Below are 23,724 nucleotides of genomic sequence, written 5' to 3'. Positions count from 1 at the left end.
GATTGATTTGTTCTGTTTGACTGAAACCTGGTTGCAGCAGGAAGAATTTGTTAGCCAAAATGAATCAACTCCCCCTAGTCATATTAACTGTCATATTCCTGGAATCACAGGCCGAGGAGGAGGAGTAGCAGCAATCTACCATTCTAGTTTAAAATTGAACCAGAGGCCTAAACCTGATTACAGCTCATTTGAAAATCTCACTCTTAGTCTCTCTCATCCAAATTTGAAAGCTCAGAAACCAGTTTTATTTGTTGTTATATATCGTCCTCCTGCTCCTTATTCTGAGTTTTCATCTAAATTCTCAGACTTTTTATCTGAATTAGTGCTCAGTTCAGACAAAGTTATTATTGTGGGTGACTTTAACATTCATGTTGACGTAGACAGCGACAGCCTTACAACAGCTTTTAATTCATTATTAGACTCAACATGTAAATAAACCAACTCATAGTTTTAATCACACTCTTGACCTTGTCCTGACTTATGGCATAGAAATTGAAGAGTTAACAGTATTTCCCCAGAACCCTCTTCTTTCTGACCATTTTATGATAACATTTCAATTTAAAGTAAAGGATTGTTTAGCAGCTGAGAACAAATATCATTACAGTAGGTGTTTGTCTGACAATTCAGTATCTAAATTTAAGGAAATAATACCCTCACTGTTTACTTCAGCAACATTGACTGATAAATCAGAAGGCAATTATTATTATTTTACCCCCACAGAAGTGGATTATTATGTTAATAATGCTTCAGCCTCACTGCGTACAACTCTTGATAGTGTTGCACCTGTAAAAAAGAAAGTTCTATCTCAGAGAAGACTTGCTCCTTGGTATAATTCCAGCTGTGGACTTTAAAGCAGGCATCCCGAAAGCTGGAAAGAAAGTGGTATTCCACTAATTCAGAGGAAGTGTATGTGGCTTGGAAAAATAGTCTAGTAATCTATAAAAAAGCTCTTCGTAATGCCAGGACAACTTATTATTCATCTTTAATAGATGAGAACAAGAACAACCCGAGGTTTCTCTTTAGCACTGTAGCCAGGCTGACAAAGAGTCAGAGCTCTGTTGAACCTTGTATTCCTTTAGCTTTAACCAGTAACGACTTCATGAGCTTCTTTACACATAAAATAGTTATGATTAGAGATAAAATTAATCTGGCCCTTCCTACAAATGCCACAGATGCTTTTGAATTGGCTGTGAGACCTGATGAATCTTTAGAATTCTTCACTCCTATATGTCTCTCTGAACTAATTTCAACAGTTTCTACATCCAAACCATCAACATGTCTTTTAGATCCTATCCCAACTAGACTCTTCAAGGAGATTTTACCTTTAATTAATTCTTCAATGTTAGATCTGATTAATCTCTCTCTAGTAACAGGCTATGTACCACAGGCTTTTAAGGTTGCTGTCATCAAACCTTTGCTTAAAAAGCCACTTTAGATCCAGATGTGTTGGCTAACTATAGACCGATATCCAACCTACCATTTCTCTCTAAAATTCTGGAAAGAACAGTTGCAAATCAATTATGTGAACACTTACAAAGGAATAATTTGTTTGAAATGTTTCAGTCAGGCTTCAGAGTGCATCATAGCACAGAAACAGCTCTAGTGAAAGTTACTAATGACCTTCTCATAGCATCAGATAATGGACTAGTCTCTATACTTGTTTTGTTAGATCTTAGTGCAGCGTTTGACACAATCGACCACAAAATTTTATTACAGCGTCTAGAACATTCAATTGGCATTAAAGGGACAGCACTGGACTGGTTTAAATCCTACTTATCAGATAGGTTCCAGTTTGTGCATGTCAACAATAACTCTTCTGAGCATACTAAAGTTAATGATGGAGTTCCTCAGGGTTCTGTCTTAGGACCGATACTTTTCACATTATACATGCTTCCTTTAGGCAATATTATTAGGAAGCATTGTATTAACTTCCATTGTTATGCAGATGAAACACAACTGTATTTATCTATGAAGCCAGATGAAACTGATCAGTTAGCTAGACTGCAAGATTGTCTTAAGGACATTAAAACCTGGATGACTTTTAACTTCCTACTGCTAAATTCAGACAAAACTGAAGTCATTGTATTTGGCCCCAAACATCTTAGAAACTCGCTTTCAAAGCAAATACTTACTCTGGATGGCATCACATTGGCCTCCAGTACTACTGTGAGGAATCCTGGAGTTATTTTTGACCAGGACATGTCCTTTAACTCACACATAAAGCAAGTCTGTAGGACTTCCTTTTTTCACCTGCGTAATATTGTAAAAATCAGGAACATTCTGTCTCAGAGTGATGCAGAAAAATTAGTTCATACTTTTGTTACTTCCAGGCTTGACTATTGCAATTCCTTATTATCGGGTTGTCCAAATAGCTCTCTTAAACATCTACAGTTGATCCAAAACGCTGCTGCGAGAGTACTGACAGGAGTTAGCAAAAGAGATCATATTTCCCCTATACTTGCTTCTCTTCACTGGCTTCCTGTTAAATCCAGAATAGAATTTAAAATCCTTCTTCTGACATATAAAGCTCTTAATAACCAATCTCCATCATATCTTAAAGATCTGATAGTACCTTATTATCCTAGTACAACTCTTCGCTCTCAAACTGCAGGCTTACTTGTTGTTCCTAGAATTTCTAAAAGTAGAATGGGAGGCAGAGCCTTCAGTTATCAGCTCCTCTCCTGTGGAACCTGCTCCCAGTTTGGGTTCTGGAGGCAGATACCCTCTCTATTTTTAAGACCAGGCTTAAAACGTTCCTTTTTGACAAATCTTATAGTTGGGGCTGACTGGGTGACCCACAGGGGTTCGGCTTGTGTCTTCATTGCACAGCTGACTCCCTCTTGGACGTCCCTTCGTTCTGCCTCTAGTCATGCTGCTATAGGCCTATAGGCTGCTGGGGGACTTCTCTTGACGCACTGAGCCCTTCTCTATCTACCTTTACATTTAATATGTATATCGTTATTGCAGTACATTCACTCTGTTTCCCCCTGTGCTATTTCTCCGAGTGTCCCTGATCCCAGAGCTGGATGCTTCAGATCTGCGGTTGATGTTCCACCAGCTGGTCCAGTCTCCATCATGTCCACTGTGGGATGCTGCTGCTGACCTTCCTCCAGCCCTCTGCTTCCAACTCTCTTTTTCCACCAGTCAACTGTGCATCGCCTTCACTATACTTGTTATGCTAACTTACATACTGTTTGAATTTTACTGCTAGCTATATATGGAGTATGTTTAATGTCAGAGCCGTACATCATAAGAGTAAACTATGAGTCAGTTTTCAATGTTAGCTTATACTTTGTCTGTGTCACATATCCTGTCATACATGTATCCAAATGTGTGTTGTATTTTCCTTGCTTTCCCACCCCTCCCTCTTCTCCCATCCCTCCCCCTTGCCCTCCTCTGTTCCTCTCAACCCGCCCGGCCAGCAGGCAGATGGGTCACCCCTATATAGAGCCGGGTTCTGCTCGAGGTTTCTTCCCTGTTAAAAGGGTGTTTTTCTTGCCACTGTCTCCTTTGGGCTGCTCTGGGGGTCAGGCATATGGGTTCTGTAAAGCGTCTTGAGACAATTTGACTGTAATTGACATTATATAAATAAAATTTTATTGAATTGAATTGAATTGAATTAAAAAGTCAGTAGTCAGTAGGGTTGACCAGTAGATTTTACAGAGGAACTGATCTTAATGTGGACACAGGAAAACTGACAGAACCTGAACTCGATCAAACTGTAGCAGAACCATCATGCATCTTTCTGACTGTAATGATATCATGTTGTTCTTGTCTTGTGACTGACCTTCTGGTCCTGAGCTGCTGGTAGAAAACCTCCGCAGGAGATCATTCCTGTGGATCTTCTCTAAAACCACCCTGGTCACCTGCACAGCTCTCTGATCTCCATAAGTCTGCACCATCACATCTACAGTTTTACACCTGTCTGTTGTCTGTAGTTGGCTTTTTTTGATGGCTGGGAGACCTCGAACATTGTTGGTCTTCTGCAGGAACCACTGGAATGTAGACAGCTCACCATCATCCAGATCATCCAGGATGTTTTTGAGGAGCTCTGACGTCATGGTGGCTCTCTGATAAAGTCAAAAAATATGTCAGCAGTTAATCAACAGTTGTATTGTTGGTGTGGTGAAGGTTGTTGCATAATTTACTGTTCTTTGTCCTGCTGACTTTAAATGGGGGTTCATTGCCTTGACAGATGGACACGAGAAATCAAAAGGAGAAAAGCTACCATCTACTGAATAATCAGAGTGATCAGTAACCACAATAATCACAGTTAGACATGGTAGGCTGGTTGGAACCGGTGGAAATGACCAGAAGATAAGGACACTGGAAGAGGATGTCTGTTTTCTGCAAAACCAGGAACAAGACAGACAGAGAAAAAAACAACCAGGAAGATTTAAACCTCAGAGGTACAGTGCCTTCTCCAGGGTGGTGGTCCTTTTCCAGACAGACATTTCAGTATTTAAATTCTACATAAACTTTAATCCTATGTCTTGTTGCCCTGTTCTGTCTGTTTTCTTATATCATGCAATCTTTGTCTCTTTTCTAAACAGATTTCTTGTTGCACTTATTTTTGGTCCAGGTAACTCAACAGGTACAGCACTCTCGGTGTTTATAGTTGTTGTCGTATAAATAAAGCTGTCAGGGAGCCACTGTAGAGAATATAAAGTAGATATGATGTGTGACATCCTACTGGACCTTGTTAATAACTGGCAGTAACTCAGATGATAGAGCAGGTTAACGGTTCAATCCCTCTTCCCTCCACAAGTGTCTTTAGTTAGCAAGACACTGAATCTGAAGTTGGTCCCAATGGCAGGAAGGAACCTCTTATTACAGGTTTGTTGCCAATGTCCCTATGATACAGTTACAGACACCCATATGCACATGGTCCCCATTTTACAGGAAGACACCAACAGTCATGCACACAGTTCAAACACCAGCCATACAGTGTCAACAACTGCACACATCACTTTACATGAAGACACTCACAATAGTAGACACAAAGATTGAATACCCACCATATGGGGACCAACAACAACACACACACATGCGGTCCCCGTTTTACAGGAAAACATTTGTCGTCTTACACACAGTTTGAATACCAGGCATACAGGGACCTGTTTTACAGAATGATACGCATAATCACACACACACACACACACACACACACACACACACACACACACACACACACAGTATCTGTTTTACAGAATGATGCGCATAATCACACACACACACACACACACACACACACAGAGCATCGCCATCTTAAAGAAAGACAACCAGCCAAAAAAACAGAGACTGAATACCAACCACACGAGGACCTACAGTTACAGACACACACAATCCTCATTCTGCAGAAAGACACTCATAGTCATAAACACAACATTTAAACACCAACCAAAGCTGTGTCCCCTGCCTCTGCCCCAAATCAACTGGGATAAGCTCCAGTCACCCCCCCACCACCACCCTAATGAGGATTAAGTCATGTATAGATGATGGATGGATGGATGGATGGATGGATGGATGAATGGATGATGGATGGATGATGGATGGAGGGATGGATGAATGGATGGATGAATGGATGATGGATGGATGAATGGATGGATGGATGGATGATAGATGGATGGATGATGGATGGATGATGGATGAATGGATGATAGATGGATGGATGATGGATGGATGGATGATGGATGACTGGATGACTGGATGGAGGGATGATGGATGGATGGATGGATGGATGATGGATGGATGATGGATACATGACGTATACAAGGTTGATGACTAGGGCTTAATTTTTGTCAGTGTTCAACTTTTTTTAAGACTTTTAAATGAAAAAATCCTGACTGTTTGTCAGTAACAACAAGGACAGGGGTCCATTTCATGAAGCAGCTTCAACAAACTCTGAGTTTAATCCTCAACTCTGAGTTGATCTACTCTGAGATAGAAACTCTGAGTTCTCAGTTTCACAATGGCTGATTTGAGTTGGTTTAATTAACTCGTAGTTTCACTCAGGGTTAAGCGCGTGCACCACAACTCTGAAAAGACAGCATCAATGGAGCCCCGATTCGAGGAGTCACCATGGAAACAGGGAAGCGAAAGGCTGCGTTTTTGAACTGGAAATTTTTAACGCGCTCATACGGCGAATTTGAACATGTTTTTAGAAAGAGAGGGAGATGGCGTGGAGAATATTGCTGCCTGGGCATAGTGTAAATTTAATTGTAGTCCTTTGTAATCATAATAATATTACAGGGAAAACTGTCTGAATGGTAGAATATTAAGTTATTTCATTTAGGGGAAATCCCGTGGGGGAGAAGCTTAAGATGAAATATAAAAACACTCCCTGGGAAATCCTAAAAGAAATTCAAATGACTAATCCCAGTCTGAGGCTGCAGCACAATGTCATGAACAGAATATGATTTAAAATGAATTTAACAGATCTCTACATCATTCACCTGTAATCCTGTGGAGCTCCTCCTTGATGCTCTGACAGGTTTATGTCCAGGAAAACCACAATGATGGTAAAAGTCGTTTCAGAGCCAGGAACACTTTTCTGAATGTCCTCCATACAGTTGTCTTACTCTGCATCTCCGATACTACATAAAAATGTAGCAAGACTGCAAAGGCCCTGGAATTCCTGAGCTGATCAAAACTCAGATAAGCTGTCCCTCTCCAGCACTGACCAACACCCATCTCTATAGGAGGATTGAGACATTCGTATTTCTGTAGGTTTTCATTCACAGAAGGATGGAGCTCCTGTGAACATTTAAACCCCTGGAATAACTTCTTCTTTTTAAAAGACAATGACTTTCAATTATATGCTATGGATGTTTGTTTAATGAACTTTCATGCTAAAATCCCTTTTCAGCTTTAGGAGACCCTCAGCCGGAGACGTCTCTGCATTCCACAGATCAGATAACAAGTCGTAAAACTTTATGGCTGAAGGCTGGAACAGAGAGAGACACACTCTTTAACTGAAGAAACTAATTACTTCAAAGTTCATATTTCTGAGATTTATTTTGTTCTTTCCTGATTACCAAAGTTATAGTGAGATGATGTTGTACATCATATCCGAATTAGATAGTTATATCTGTTACAGAAGTCTAGATACTAATTTGTGATGTTTAATCATTTCTTCCCCAGGATACTATGGATTTGGACTGAATTCCCTTATTAATCTCTGAATTTCCTCTCCATTTAGGTTGAATGATGACCATTGTATTTACCTGTTACCAAATCTCTGACTTGTTATATTCTCACTGTGATATATATTTTTAATGTCATAAACATAAACATATAGTTATGAATGAAATGATTCACATCATATGAACATATGTATTAATCTACACATTTAGGAACATGCCTGTCTCTTTCACACAACTGAAATATGGTGGAGAGATAGACAGATCGTGTTTTAATCGTTTAATATCCCAATGTTTTAATTCCCTCTGGAGTAGTTTCCATCTCTCCTCTTTGAGACAAAGGAAGGGGTCATGTTACCACCCAGAGATTCACGCCGAAGCTTCCCTCCGCCTTGGGGTCCTCCCATGGTCCCTTTGGCCTGATATAAGCCTAAGCAGCCCCCACCTTCGCTCTCTTGCCTCTTACCGACCCTCTCTCTTACCCCTCTCTTCCTGAGAGGTCAACCAAAGTCTCTCTTATTATTTTCTTACCTAAAGCGCGTTTTTCCTATCTTTGAAATTCCCTCACCATCTAACTTTGTTAACTATTTATCTTTTAACATTTTTGTAACTTAAGGAGACATTTTGCTCGTTATTTGGTTTAATCTGAAGAACCGATTCAGAACCAGCATTTATTTTTCTTAATTTTGACCGTTTTTCATCAACACCCGTTTTTCTTGGCTAAAGCCTGAGAACCATCATTTTTAAGCACTCAGCTGAGAACTCCGGAGACCTGCTGGATCAGGTCTTTGCATAGAACCGATCAACCCGCGGCAGGACATCCAGGCGGCCATAACGACGACGACGCACCGCTCCGAACTTGCCAGTCAAGACCGTGTGCATAATCTGAAGGCCCCGCAAGTCCCAGCCCCATGACGGTTCACTTCAATAACTCCAGCTGAGTTTGCTCTGATTCCATTCTATAGGTGATGTACTAACAGCTTGGTCAATTAATTCATTTAATCAATTTATTCTTTTACAAATCATTAGAATTCTTAATCCAAATTACCGGTTACCTCGTCAGGTTAGCTCTGGCTAATCCTCACCATATTTCCTTCTCTTTCGCACACACTCCCACACTCCACACACGCACACACACACACACACACACACACCATATCTACATTGTATATAGTTCACTTGTCATTATTTTCATAGAATAGTTAATAAATACCTCATTATAGACCAAATTACAGTCTTGTGTTTCTTTGTGTAGAATGTGGTCAATTTAAACGAGGATTCAAGACTTTTTGATATGAGATTGATCAAAATTTTTATGAATATTAATTTTTTTATTAATATTAATTTTTTCCCTAGAGATCTAGGGTGGTGCCCCAATTATTAATAACGAGAGCAATAAATCATAACGTAGTACCGCTACAAAAACTTCCATTTGCAAAGAACCGCAGCGCAACACACAACATCTGCTGGATGTGAGAGCATGACTGGTTGGTAATGTAGGACGGATTAGGTTGTTTATGTAGATTATGGACTTAAAACGATTACGAAACGGTACCGCTCAAACCGATAATTGTCCGGAAATGCGAGAACATTTATGTCTGATAACAATCTACCGACGAATATTTAATTATCTGTGCAGTAATGCTGCTCCTTTATCCACTGGATCGTTAATAAAAGCTGTTCTACGCCAAAACTCGCTCGCTTACTGACTGAATGAATGAGGAAATGAAACAGCGTGTGTGGCTGAAAGTGGGCGGAGACAGAGAGAAACTCAAGGTTTTGCGAGATAAACCTGCTGGTGACCAGGTTCAAGTCATAGAGTCTGTTACTGCGGTAACTGACCGAGAGTTGAAGTTACCCCTCTTTGTGAAACAGGCTACAGTTACCCCTCTGTCTCTGCTCAGAGTTACCCCTCTTTGTGAAACAGGCTAGAGAAACTTGCTTCCTTTACCTCCTGCTTGCAGTCCGCAAAGAAAGCTTTTTATCAGAACAAGATCTGTGCGGCTTCTGATTCCAGAAAACTGTTTATGGCGTTCAACTCCTTGCTTTCTCCTCCAGCTGCTCAACCGTCCACTGAGCTGACTCCAGACATGTTTGCCTCCTTTTTCACAGAAAAGGTGGCTGTAATCAGCAACCAGTTCTCTGAGCCTGACCAGTCCAGTCAGCTCAAACTCACTACTGCTCCTTCACACTGCTCTTTTGCTCCTCTGACAGAGGATTAGGTTTCCAGACTTCTTCTGAGCTCAAAACCTACACGTCCTCTCGATCCAATACCCACCAGCATCCTGCAGACCATCTTGCCCACAATCAAACCTGCAGTCATGCACATTGTCAACTCCTCCCTGGAAACTGGCATTTTTCCTGCTACTTTTAAACAAGCCCGCGTCACCCCACTGCTCAAAAAGCCTCATCTCAACCCAGCCCAGGTTGAAAACTACAGGCCAGTCTCACTTCTACCATTCCTGTCCAAAATACTGGAGCACTCAGTGTTTAACCAAGTCTCTGAACATCTGCAGAACAACAACCAACTTGACCCTTTTCAGTCAGGCTTCAGGTGCGACCACTCCACTGAGACTGCACTCCTATCAGTCACTGGTCAGTCCTCTGTCCTACTGCTGCTGGACTTGTCTGCTGCCTTTGACACCTTGAACCATCAAATCCTCTCCACACTCTCTGAGCTCGGCATCTCAGGTTCTGTCCTGTTGTGGTTCAAGTCCTACCTCACAGGCAGATCCTTCAGAGTGTCATGGCGAGGGGAGGTGTCAAGGTCACATGACCTATCAACAGGGGTCCCTCAGGGGTCAGTGCTTGGTCCCTTACTCTTCTCTCTGTACACCGCCTCACTTGGTGCAGTGATCCGCTCCCATGGCTTCTCCTACCACTGTTATGCTGACGACACTCAGCTTTTCCTCTCTTTTCCACCTGACGACGCAACAGTTTCAGCTCGGATATCAGCATGTCTGGCTGATATCTCCACATGGATGAAGGAACGGCACCTTCAGATAAATCTGTCTAAGACTGAACTCATGATCTTTCCAGCTTGTCCATCTGTTCAGCCTCAGATCAGTGTCCAACTTCACTCGAGCCTACTTGTGCCCACAAACTCAGCCAGAACCCTGGGTGTCATGATTGATGACCAGCTGACCTTTAGGGTTCACGTGGCCTCAGTTTCTCGATCTTGTCGTTATGCCCTGTATGAATGTGTGTGAATGTTGGTGGTGGTCGGAGGGGCCGTAGGCGCGGATTGGCAGCCACGCTTCCGTCCGCCCCAGAGTGAGAATGTGTGAGCGTATGGTTGAATGGAAGCAATTGTGGTATAAGCGCTTTGAGTACTCTGATGAGTAGTAAAGCGCTATATAAGAGCAAGTCCATTCATTCATTCATGCCCTCTACAACATCAGGAAGATCAGACCCTTCCTGACCCAACAGGCCACACAACTTCTGGTTCAGGCTCTTGTGATGTCACGCATTGACTACTGCAACTCTCTTCTGGCAGGTCTCCCTGCATGTGCAGTCAAACCTCTGCGGATGATCCAGAATGCAGCAGCACGTCTGGTCTTCAACCAGCCCAAAAGAGCTCATGTCACTCCCCTGTTCATCTCCCTTCACTGGCTTCCAGTTGCAGCCAGAATCAAATTCAGAACTCTCCTCCTGGCTTACAAAACATTTACAAGAACGGCCCCAGCCTACCTGGATTCCCTGATCCAGGTCTACTCCCCTTCACGCCCACTTCGCTCTGCATGTGAGAGACGCCTGGTGCTTCTGTCGTAAATACATTTTCTTCTCAGATTAAGTCTTCTGTCTCAGTTTCAGGTTCCAATCAGTGAAAAACATACACCGTTAAAAATAATAGTTGCAGCAGTCTCACGAATAAAAAACATAAGAGTCTTGGAGCATTCTTCAGATTCAAAAATAAAAGTGTTTATTCCATTGTGCACAAGGTCCAAACACCGATGAGACGCCCCGGAGCTGTCTGGCTCTGCCCTCTGATGCCCGGTCTTTTATACTGTTTTGCTCTGGTGTGTGGAATTCTCTACACCTCAAGGCCACCCTTCTTTTATCATAAAAACTCGTAAATCTGTCACTATTACCTTCCCTACTCCTTTGTTAAGGGTGTCTAAATGCTGGTAACTGCCGGGTACTCTCGAGTGTTGCTCTGAGGGGATTCCTCTTGTCCTGGCTCCCTGCCCCTCCAATCATCACCCTCTGCAACTTTATGGAAGATACATTTAGGACAACAACAGGTGTCATTAAGTTAATGCCAGGGCATCTCATCCTTCTATCGACACAGAAGTTTTACACACCTGGCCTTGAGCACTTCAGCTTCCTAGTGGCCGCCTCAGCTGTTGGCTGTGTGCCCAGACTGCCTGTTCATACACACACAATGCAGTCAGCATTCTGCTCTGCACACACATACTGCTCTTCTCATGTGTGTGCGGCCTTTGACACTTCCGTCCTTATACCTGAAGGTTTTATGTTTTATTTGACACAACACTTCCAGCCCAGCACGGCTTGAAATCTCTAACCAGACTCTTCTCCTCTGTTGTTCCCAAATGGTGGAACAATCTACCAAACTCTGTGCGTTCTGCTGAGTCCCTTTCTACTTTTAAGAGACAATTGAAGACTCAATTGTTCAGAGAACACCTAGGCACTTAATCTGACTCCACCTTAGGGGTAGAATAAGTCAGGTGGTCCAAAACCCAGCACTTATTTAGAGCTGACAAAGTTGAAAGGGGGGTTGGCACTTCTTCTGCAACTTGATGGCAACACCTTTGACCAATCGCACTTGAAGCAGTTTTTGCACTTACTACAGGTTTTTCCTTATGTCTGAATTCTTGCTTGTGTTGTACGTCGCTTTGGACAAAAGCGTCTGCTAAATGAAATTGTAGAATTGTAGAATTGTAGTTACCCCTCTGTCTCTGGTCAGAGTTACCCCTCTTTGTGAAACAGGCTAGAGTCAAGTCAAGTCAAGTCAAGAAATCTTTATTGTACCTGCGGGGCAATTTTTGGTGCAGCCAGCAGCAAAAACAACTAGACGAGCCCTCAGTAAATGGCAGAACCACGCCCATGCATGCAATATGCCAGAAATGTGCTAAGCATTTCCGTGTCTACCTGTCGGAGCTCTCTCAGGCAAACTTTTTAAAACTGTCTTTTATCTGTCTTATATGTGATTTTAACTTCACCTTTTATGTGATTTAAACTACACCTGGCAAGACGATAGAGGGATTTTTATCATCAGACTCCGATTTTACTGTTTTGACTGCTACTGTGAGGAAGTGATGCTAGCAACACTGCTACAGTCCGTAGCCCGTGCTACATGGCTACCGCCATGCATCCTGCAGAGGACCCACAACTTAAAAAGACCAATAAAAAGATCGCTGACCTGCTGGAAGATGTTCGCTGTCTCTCTGATGAACTGAGGGACAAAGACGCTCTGCTGGCCAGCTTTATTGATGTGGCCCACAAGCAATCGATACGGATTGCCTCCCTTTCAGGACACGGAACCCTGGGATCCCTCATGTCCACAGCCGTCGTCCTGCTCGACACCCAGCTGCCAGCGATCATTGACAGAGGTGGTGATCCGGGGCAGGCAAAAGACCCCAGTCAGAGCCGTCTCACTTCCTCTCTCCCTCTTGAACCGCTTCACGGTTCTGTCGCAGTTTGACGAGAAGCCCCCAGTCGGTGAAGCCCTGAGCTCAGCTCCTGTGTTTTCCTCTGCACCAGCAGCCAACGGTGTGTCGGGGGCTTCCTGTCCCAACGGCCCGGCGGCTCCCTCTCGTCTGCTTGACGCCGAGAGGACTCCGCACTCCGCTCGATCGGCGACTTCTCCGTCGCTTCCTGGTGATTCCCAGGACTGCTCCGCTGCGGTCCCAGAGCAGCAGCTGTCATCCCGGGCCACCACGTCTGCTTCACACCGGAGGCTTCTAGAGGAGACGGTACGGAAGCGTACAGGGAGCCTACACTGCCCTGGCCCAACCTTGGAGCCTCGTCCCGGAGCTGAGGCTGCTGTCTGCCACACCGATCAGCATCTCCCGGAGCCCACAGAGCTCCTCTCCACCAGATCGGACACCACCGCCGGCACAAGGACCACCACCTTCCTTCCCGCTGAGCGGCCCGCTGAGCGGCCCGCCTCGGCGGTACGGTGAATGGGCACACGCCCGGCTCCGGCCCCAGCTCCAGCCCCATCTCCTCTCCCTGCCCATTGCCTGAAGGTGCTAGCGAAGCGGTCCCCAGCCCCTGATGGCGGCGTCTTGCCTCACCAGTCACCACCTCCTCTTTTCAGTCCTACAACACTCATCGTCGGCGACAGTATTGTAAGAAATATCTGTTTCTTCAATGCCATCACTCGATGTTTTCCTGGCGCTACCGTTGTTGATATTCTGGACAAACTTCCGGAGCTGCTACTGTCCATCCCGTCATCAGTATGCTGCCTGATAATTCATGTTGGCACAAACGACACAGCTCGGCGACAGTCTGAGCTGACGAAAAAGGATTTTAATGACCTCTTCAGCCTGCCGAAAAACTGTGGTAAGTCTGTATTTATTAGCGGACCCTTACCCACTCTGTCTCGCGGTGCCGAGAGCTTGTCCAGATTGCTCAGTTTGAACACCTGGCTCCTGCACATCTGTCCAACTCACAACCTGAATTTTATTGACAATTTTAACCTTTTCTGGAACTGCCCTGGATTCTATAGACATGATGGTCTGCATCCGAGCACACTGGGCAGCTCGGTTTTAACAGATAATATACACCATATGGTTCAGTCAACTCCAGCTGATTGACTGCCAATAAGCGAGGCCCACTCGACACACACCTTGCACATCTCCCCTCTGCCCACAGAAACACAGGACTACATCACCCACATCCCAACAGTTGTTTTTAACAGATTCACTGTGGGGAATATTCATTTTTTCATATCTATTAAACTATCATGTTTTTATTGCTTTCTGCTTATTACTTATAATCATTTTAATTACTCTTTTGCTTATCAATTACAGTCATCATTTTATTACTTTTTTACTTATCACTTATAATCATCATTTTAATTACTTTTTGCTTATTGCTTATGATCATCATTTTATCACTTTTACTTACAATCATCATATTAATCACTTTTGCTTATTACTCATGATCATCATGTTATTACTTTTATTCATTACTTACAATCATCATTTAATTACTCTTTTACTTATTACTTATATTCATCATTAACCTTCGTTGATCATATTATGTGTGTTTGCAACTTGTATTAACCCTATAATAAAATGTAATAAAGTGCTTATGAATGCATGTTTGAGTTCTAGCTCATAACCTGGAAAAGTGTTGATCTAAGCAGGTTGTGCAGGTTTCAACATCTAACTTAAAGGAAAGTGTGTTTAAGGTAAATGCTTGATGCTCCACTTGACTAAAAGGCTTGTGGTTACAACTGACCTTTCAAAGAGCTGAGGGGAAAACTCTCCCCCTCGCTTCAAACTAACAAACTGAAATAAGAATAGCATCTAGGATGGCAGTTTAGCGAGGACAGGTGACAGTTTTAAAATAAAAGTGAAGAACATCCGTTAAAACTATGCAATACCTGGAAGAAAGAGGGGGGTCTGCGGTTACAGAGATGAGCAACTTGTCACGTACTCACAGAGGACAGAGACAGGGCAAAAGGTTCAAACAACAGCTAGATGTTTAAACAAGAATAAAAGTTAAAGTATTAAACCATAAAACAATATTGGGGAATTAAGATTAAAATATAATGTTCATAAGAAAAATACTTAAAAGAAAATGTAATCAACAATGTCTTAAATTAACAGTAAATTGGGGACAGGCATAGAAATCCTATATTAACCTATGAGGATCCTAGAGTAAAATAGGGATAAAATCAGATTAATCTGCCTTATACAAATAATTAATTTATTGATATTGTTGTACTATTATTAAATATAAATTTAATAAGCTGAATTAATAAAACTCAAAGCTCAGCATAAATTGAGCAAGAAGCTCAGACCTGTTGTCTGCAGAAAGCTGAGTTGTAGTCTGTGTAAAGCTCACAGGAAGTCACACCTCAGGCAGCCACATACACACACATGCAAAGTACTCTGATTACAGGGTGAAGACGGCTGTGGTTGGACGAAGACTGAAGACATCCGGCAGTGTGAACCAATCAGAAGACAACAGCTTCTTAGTTAAAAACTCATGTAATAGTTTAGAATTCGCTCTTTGTTGTGAACAGCTGCATGCAGAGGAATATTGTCTTAGTTTAAGTCAGTCTGATGCCAGCTAGATCAACATGGAGTCTGCATGCATGTATTTTCTGTACTATCCAATGCGTTTTTACTAAATATTCTTAAATGAATATTTTGACTCTGAGTCATCCTTGTCTCCGAGTGTTTTTTCCTCATTAACAGTACCAAATAATCCGCTCTGACATCACCAAAACCAGGACTGCATTTAGGAAAAGAACCCTGTTTCCTGTGAAATGCCACGAGGAGCGCCCGTTCAGCACGAGCATCAACATGGCCATGCTGAACATGCGCTCTCTTTTAAACAAAACTTTTATTGCCAGCGATTTGATTTTAGGTAATAAATTGGATAGTCTTCTCCTGACGAAGACATGGCTTGGCACCAATGCACCTGCTGTTCTCACCGAAGCTTCTCCACCAAATTTTAACTTCTTATTCTCCACTAGACGGGGTAAAAGAGGAGGCGGAACAGCCTCCATTACAAGCGAAACACTCACCCCAACTGAAATATCTTTTAACAGTTACTCATCATTCGAGCATAATGCTTTTGTTTTTAGCAGCGACCAGAAACTCTGTGTAAGTCTACAGACCACCTCATCACTCCAGCCTTTTTATCAGTGAATTCTCAGAACTTTTATCAACTATTCACACAAAATATGACAGAATTTTAATAACTGGTGATTTTAATCTACACATTGACAACATTTCGGACCCAATGTCCAGAGACTTTTTAAATCTTTTAGACTGTCTTGATTTTAAACAGCATGTCACACAGCCAACTCACAACAGAGGACACACCCTGGACCTGGTTATAATCCATGGCCTGTCCATTGGTGTGTCCTCTGTTGTTGACCTGGCTGTGTCTGACCATGACTGTGTTTTTTAATATTTCCAGTTTTAACCAGCAGGAGGCCCCAGTGACAACAGTGAGGAAACGTTACCTAACTTCTGAAGTGGCTGCAAATTTTATTGAGATTTTACAGAACACTCCTGCCGAAATTTTGCCTGCACCATGTGATTTTATTGTTGATAATTTTAACAACAGACTGAAGTCAACCCTGGACTCAGTGGCTCCACTTTTAACAAAAACAATCAGAAAGAAACCTATACCGCCGTGGAGAAAAAATGATAAAATCAATCAATTAAAAAGAAACTGCAGGAGTGCTGAGAGAAGATGGAGGAAATTAAAATTAATAGTACATTATGAAATGCTACGTCAACAACTTAAAACATACAATAAAACTGTGAAACAGGCAAGAACATCTCATTTCGCACAACTCATTACAGAGCATCACTGATGCTGTATGTATCAATTTTGATCATCATACGTATCTCCCTCCCTACTTGAGCTGCTGACCTGTAACTCCACAACTGAGCAGGGACCTTAGACTGATCTTCAGTGCCAAGTTTGATTATCCTGACTTCAGCGGTTGCAGAGATATCGGACCGGACATAGCCACATACATACATACATACATACATACATACATACCGCACCGAATGCAATAACCCCGCCGACGTACCCGTTGGGCGTGGTTAAAAACAACCCTCGGTTCCTCTTCTCCACTTTTAATGTTTTAACAGGCACTAATTTTAATAAAGATTTTAAGGCTCCAACAGATGTTCTTTGTGAGAACTTTGCAGACCACTTCAGAACCAAAATCAAGGGCATCAGATCCAGCCTTTTACCCCAACAAGTCTTACCTGTTAACACGCCTGATCTGCTGTCCTTGCCTGAGGAAACCCTGGAGAGTTTTGTCCTGGTTGATGCAAGGACACTTGGTTGAGTCTTCTCCCAAGTAAACCCAACAACCTGCCTTTTAGATCCTATTCCCACACCACTCTTAAAATCATTTTATGGATTCTTTGAGGAACAGTTTTTAAACATAATGAACTGCTCTCTTCAGACAGGTGTCTTCCCCACTGCCTTTAAAACGGCGGTGGTGAAGCCTCTTCTGAAGAAGGGCAATTTAGATCCCCGTGTTTTTAATAACTACCGTCCTGTATCCAACTTACCGTTTTTAAGTAAAATTTTAGAAAAACTGGTTTTTAACCAAGTCAATGACTTTTTAAACAGAATTAACATTTTAGAAAAGCATCAGTCTGGTTTTAGGATGAACCACAGTACAGAGACAGCACTTTTAAAGATTTTAAATGATATCAGGTGGAACTTGGATAACAAAAAACTAACAGTGTTGGTTCTACTGGATCTAAGCGCCGCTTTTGATAAAGTAGACCATCACATTTTATTAAACAGACTCAGACACCTGGTCGGCCTCTCTGGTACTGTTTTTAACTGGTTCACTTCTTACCTCACAGACTGATGTTTTTATGTATGTATGGATACATGTTCCTCAGGAACCCATGAAATTAGGAGTGGGGTTCCCCAAGGGTCAATTTTAGGTCCAATGCTTTTTAATCTTTACATGCTTCCTCTTGGGGACGTCATCAAGAGACACGGCATCAGTTTCCATAGCTACGCTGATGATACACAGCTGTACATTGCCGTGTCTGCTGATGACAAAGGGCCGATAGAAACCCTTTAAACTGGATTTTAGACATTAAGTCATGGATGGCAGTGAACTTCTTGCAGCTCCACCAGGACAAAACTGAGGTTTTAGTTATAGGTCCTGAAGGTCAGAGAGAGAAACTTTTACCAAAATTACAAGATTTTAAGCCAGCAGAAGTTGTAAAAAACCTGGGTGTTATTTTTGACTCTGAGCTGAATTTGATCCCACATCTTAAACAGATAACAAAAATAGGTTTTTGCCATCTTAAGAACATAGCCAGAGTCCACCTGTTTCTCTCTCAGGCCAGCAGGAGGTGCTACTGCATGCTTTTATCTCTTCTCGTTTAGACTATTGTAATGCCCTGCTCTCTGGTCTTCCCAAAAAGAGTACTTTTAATCTTCAGCTTTTACAAAACTCAGCTGCACGCGTGCTGACAAGGACCAGGGGGCGGGAGCATATTACACCAGTTTTAAAGTCGCTGCATTGGCTCCCTGTCCGTTTAAGGATCAATTTTAAGGTTCTTTTACTAGTTTTTAAATGTCTTAACGGCCTTGCACCTTCTTATTTGTCTGATCTTCTTTTACCCTATCAACCCTCGCGGATCCTGAGGTCCTTTGGCAGCGGCCTTTTAATTATACCACAAGTCAGAACTAAAACCCACGGCGAAGCGGCATTTAGCCACTATGACCCCCGCCTGTGTAACAGCCTGCCGGAGAACCTCAGGACTGCAGACTGTTGATGTTTTTAAAAGAAGGTTAAAAATGCACCTTTATAATCAGGCTTTCAATTAACTTTTCATTCCTTTCTTATGTTTTTATCATTACTCATCCATTATGTATTTTTATTACTTGAACTGTTCATTTTATTCATTTTATTGTACAGCCCCTATATTTTATATGTTAAAATTATTATTATTTATTTATTTTTCTCTTTAACTCCAGTCTTTCCTCAGGGGGGTCCTCCTCACTGGCAGCAGCCTCTGGTCTGCTGCTGGGGGTGCTGTTCGTGGGTCCCTTCACCCCGGTTTGATGGGGGGTTTCCCACCTCGGTGTGGGGGTCCCCCTGTCTGTCGGGGTCTGGGGGGGGGTCCAAGTGCCGGCACCCCCGGCGGTCATGGCCTGCAGCTCCTGCCAGTTTGGACGACCACAATGGTGATGTTTTCCATGACCCTCGGCGCCATGCCATGTCACCATAAAGTTGTGTTGAGAGAGAGAGTGTGTGTGTGTGTAGATATGTATGTAAATACCCAGGGTGGGAGGGAAATTTTTCTTGTTTTTATTTCAATGTTTTAATGTTGTGAATCAATCAATCAATCAATCAAATTTTATTTATAAAGCGCTTTCCAACCACCAAAAGGAGCACAAGGCGCTTAACAGAGTAAAATAAATAAAAGCAAATTAAGAAACATACAGTTTTAAAAGTGAAGCACTTTGTGGTGCGATTTCATCAGAGGAAAAGTGCAATAGAAATAAAGATTGATTGATTGATTGATTGAAGTGACCCCTGTGACCTTGACCTTGATCTGCTGACCTCTAACTCCACAACTGAGCAGGGGACCTTAGATTGATCTTCAGTGCCAAGTTTGATTATCCTGACTTCAGCACTTGCAGAGATATCTGACCGGACATACACACCCACCCACACACATACATACTTACCCAGCCAGCCACATACTGAAGTGAATGCAGTAACCCCGCTGACGTGTATGTCAGGTGTGGTTAACAGACACAATAAAATGCGATACGCAACAATAAAATACACAACAGAAACAACAACAATAACAGTAGTCAATTAAAATGCAATAAGATACAAAGATAAAAATAAAACCTAAGGAAAGTTAAAATGACCACAAAGCAGAGTGCCTTATAAAGGCGTTAAAAACCATTCTTTATTAAGAAGGCCAATGGGACCCATGATGTTTTAAATCTGTCTGTCCTACATCTAGATGGAAGCACCCTGAATTCAGTAGCAAGAGGATGGCTAGGGTAAAACAGGATGAATTTTGCCTTTTTTAAGGATCTAGTCTTATATAGGACAGAAATGTCACTCAGTGGAGTGCCAACAATTTTGCTGCACATTTTGACTATGCCTTGGAGTCTGTTTCAGTTTTTAAGGTTGACTGAGCCAAACCAGCAGATAAAAGCAAATGTCAGGACAGATTCAATCAAACATGAGTAAAACATATACATAAACTTAGTTTCAGTCTTTATATTCCTGAGCTTCTGAAGGAAATACAAGCGCTGGTTGGCTTTCTAGCACACAGCATCAACCTGATGCTCGAACGACAGCCTGTCATCAATTATCATCCCAAGATATGTACACTGCTGAACTGATTCCACAGTATAGAGTTACCCCTCTTTGTGAAACAGGCTAGAGTTACCCCTCTGTCTCTGGGTAGAGTTACCCCTCTGTCTCTGGTCAGAATTACCCCTCTGTCTCTGGGTAGAGTTACCCCTCTGTCTCTGGGTAGAGTTACCCCTCTGTCTCTGGTCAGAATTACCCCTCTGTCTCTGGTCAGAATTACCCCTCTGTCTCTGGTCAGAATTACCCCTCTGTCTCTGGTCAGAATTACCCCTCTGTCTCTGGTCAGAATTACCCCTCTGTCTCTGGTCAGAGTTACCCCTCTGTCTCTGGGTAGAGTTACCCCTCTGTCTCTGGTCAGAATTACCCCTCTGTCTCTGGTCAGAGTTACCCCTCTGTCTCTGGTCAGAATTACCCCTCTGTCTCTGGTCAGAGTTACCCCTCTGTCTCTGGTCAGAGTTACCCCTCTGTCTCTGGTCAGAGTTACCCCTCTGTCTCTGGTCAGAGTTACCCCTCTGTCTCTGGTCAGAGTTACCCCTCTGTCTCTGGTCAGAGTTACCCCTCTGTCTCTGGTCAGAGTTACCCCTCTGTCTCTGGTCAGAGTTACCCCTCTGTCTCTGGTCAGAATTACCCCTCTGTCTCTGGGTAGAGTTACCCCTCTGTCTCTGGGTAGAGTTACCCCTCTGTCTCTGGGTAGAGTTACCCCTCTGTCTCTGGTCAGAATTACCCCTCTGTCTCTGGGTAGAGTTACCCCTCTGTCTCTGGTCAGAATTACCCCTCTGTCTCTGGTCAGAATTACCCCTCTGTCTCTGGGTAGAGTTACCCCTCTGTCTCTGGGTAGAGTTACCCCTCTGTCTCTGGTCAGAATTACCCCTCTGTCTCTGGTCAGAGTTACCCCTCTGTCTCTGGGTAGAGTTACCCCTCTGTCTCTGGGTAGAGTTACCCCTCTGTCTCTGGTCAGAGTTACCCCTCTGTCTCTGGTCAGAGTTACCCCTCTGTCTCTGGTCAGAGTTACCCCTCTGTCTCTGGTCAGAGTTACCCCTCTGTCTCTGGTCAGAGTTACCCCTCTTTGTGAAACGAAAAACTCTGCGTTTCCCTCATTTCAGTTTTAACAAACTCAGAGTTTTCACTAAAGCTGCTTTACAAAAGTGTCTCTAATGCAGTTTAAAATGTTCCTGGCAGATTAAATGAGTCAAACAGGAACTCATAGTGAAGTAAACCCAAACAACACAAAGCATGAAGCTGACTGCTTTAAACTTTAACTAGACCAGCGACAAGGAAATAAACAAATGGATGGATATGTGCTGGTTATTAATTCTAACCTGTGTCAGAGCTGATGTAAAACAAGAACATCTGATAGTTTTAAAGATGAATAAATTATACTGAATAAATATTGTTTGTCAGTAATTATGCCGTCACAGCCAATAATGAGAAATAAAGCAGTGTATGAATGAAATGAATCACCAAATTCCCCAAATGGACAAACATTACAAACATAATGAAAAGGTTTTATCCTTGGATTTGGCATATTGAGTCTGTTTTTCCAGAACTGATGGACTATTCCATACCTTTTAATTGTTTTACATCCTATCTATGTAACCGTACTGAACTGAACCCATCCTGATGACAGAACAGCTAAAACAGGCTCAGGCTAAAGCCTCTAACTGAGAACAGCTCCTCTCTGTGGACACAGCACGGTCATGTTTGACACAAATGTGTGTGCAGGAATGGAAATGCAAATCAGAAATCTGTAGAAGTCCAACAAGAGGTAGAAGAAGTGAGAGAAAGAGGAGAAGTGGTGGAGCAGTTTGAGGAGAAGACAAACAAAGTTAAAGAGGCGTTAAAAAGAAAAGAACAAACTAAAAGGTTCTAAAATGATAGAAATAAAAACCTGTCTTCTTCAGATACACCCTGACCTCTTCCTCATTCAGTACAGATGAAAATGCAGAAGTCAATCATGATGTGGAATGATGAGACAACAAAGAAAAGAGGATGAGACAGAAAGCGTTCAGACACTCACTAAAACCTTAATGGAGAAAATTCTTTGAAGCTATGAAGTGGAGGAGTTATCAGAGACTCTGAGGACACACAGGTCAACAATAAGGACATTTTCAACCAGCATTACATCACATGTGGATTACACCCCAACCTCAACTTCCACATCAGGTTTCCCCTGAACGCATCACCACACCAAGCTGACACTCATCACGTCTATAAGAACTGCATGAGGTCCAGCAGGCGTGGACCAAAGTTCTGATGTCTTTCACAAAGCAGCGCTCTGAAGAACCGTAATAGAGGGACTCTTATTACCAGTTCAGTCCCATGAAGCAGAGCTGTGGGAATCTACAGAAGGCCTTTAAACAGTTCATCAGCAATCATCACCTTGACAGGAACAGGAGCAGAGACAGCAGGATGAGAAAGCAGAGAGGAAACAGCAACACCAGCTGTGTGCAGGACAGGAGGTGTAGGTAGAAGTCATGGTAGAACAACAGTCCTGCCTCTAAAGGTGGAGGAGACCAAAGATGAGTTCAGAGAGATGAGCAAACTCCTGCTCCTTCCTCATTCATCACCATCTCTTCCTGTTTACTGCTTCATGTGTTTCCTGCTGAACTTCTTCATGTGTTCTATATATTTATCTGGTTTGTGTTTTTAATCTGTAGGATTTGTTGATTTTTAAGGTTTAGTTTCTTTAGATTTGTCTTGGACCTTCAGTTTGTGTTTTCCTGGACCACGCTCTTCCTTTAGTTGTTCCTCCTCCCTGCCCCGTCTAAACATACTCAGTAAGTTTTGATTAAAGTTTATTTGCACTTTCACCTGCCTGACTATATACAGTGCTTGTGAAAGTATTCGGCCCCCTTGAACTTTTCAACCTTTCGCCACATTTCAGGCTTCAAACATAAAGATATAAAATTTTAATTTTTTGTCAAGAATCAACAACAATTGGGACACAATCGTGAAGTGGAATAAAATTTATTGGATATTTTAAACTTTTTTAACAAATAAAAAACTGAAAAGTGGGGTGTGCAATATTATTGGGCCCCTTTACTTTCAGTGCAGCAAACTCAGTCCAGAAGTTCAGTGAGGATCTCTGAATGATCCAATGTTGTCCTAAATGACTGATGATGATAAATAGAATCCACCTGTGTGTAATCAAGTCTCTGTATAAATGCACCTGCTCTGTGATAGTCTCAGGGTTCTGTTTAAAGTGCAGAGAGCATCATGAAGACCAAGGAACACACCAGGCAGGTCCCAGATACTGTTGTGGAGAAGTTTAAAGCCGGATTTGGATACAAAAAGATTTCCCAAGCTTTAAACATCTCAAGGAGCGCTGTGCAAGCAATCATATTGAAATGGAAGGAGTATCAGACCACAGAAATCTACCAAGACCCGGCCGTCCCTCTAAACTTTCACCTGGAACAAGGAGAAGACTGATCAAAGATGCAGCCAAGAGGCCCATGATCACTCTGGATGAACTGCAGAGATCTACAGCTGAGGTGGGAGAGTCTGTCCATAGGACAACAATCAGTCGTACACTGCACA

At 42.6% G+C, this 23,724-nt stretch overlaps 1 protein-coding gene across 9 annotated transcripts in view; it reads right to left on the bottom strand.

Moving 5' to 3' along the window:
- LOC110972524 (NACHT, LRR and PYD domains-containing protein 3-like) overlaps positions 1-23,724 on the bottom strand; it is a 33,779-nt gene that overhangs the window by 9,002 nt on the left and 1,053 nt on the right. For all 9 annotated transcript variants that reach the window (XM_051937952.1, XM_051937953.1, XM_051937955.1 and 6 more), the window contains exon 2: positions 3,788-4,070. In XM_051937952.1, coding sequence (XP_051793912.1) covers positions 3,788-4,061 — 274 coding nt within the window. In that variant the 5' untranslated portion in view covers positions 4,062-4,070. The remainder of the gene's footprint in view (positions 1-3,787; positions 4,071-23,724) is intronic.

The sequence above is a fragment of the Acanthochromis polyacanthus genome, chromosome 17 (assembly GCF_021347895.1).
Source record: "Acanthochromis polyacanthus isolate Apoly-LR-REF ecotype Palm Island chromosome 17, KAUST_Apoly_ChrSc, whole genome shotgun sequence".
In the NCBI taxonomy this organism is placed as follows: Eukaryota; Metazoa; Chordata; class Actinopteri; family Pomacentridae; genus Acanthochromis; species Acanthochromis polyacanthus.
Note: the sequence above shows the minus strand (reverse complement) of the source record. Positions and strands in the feature narration are given on the sequence as shown.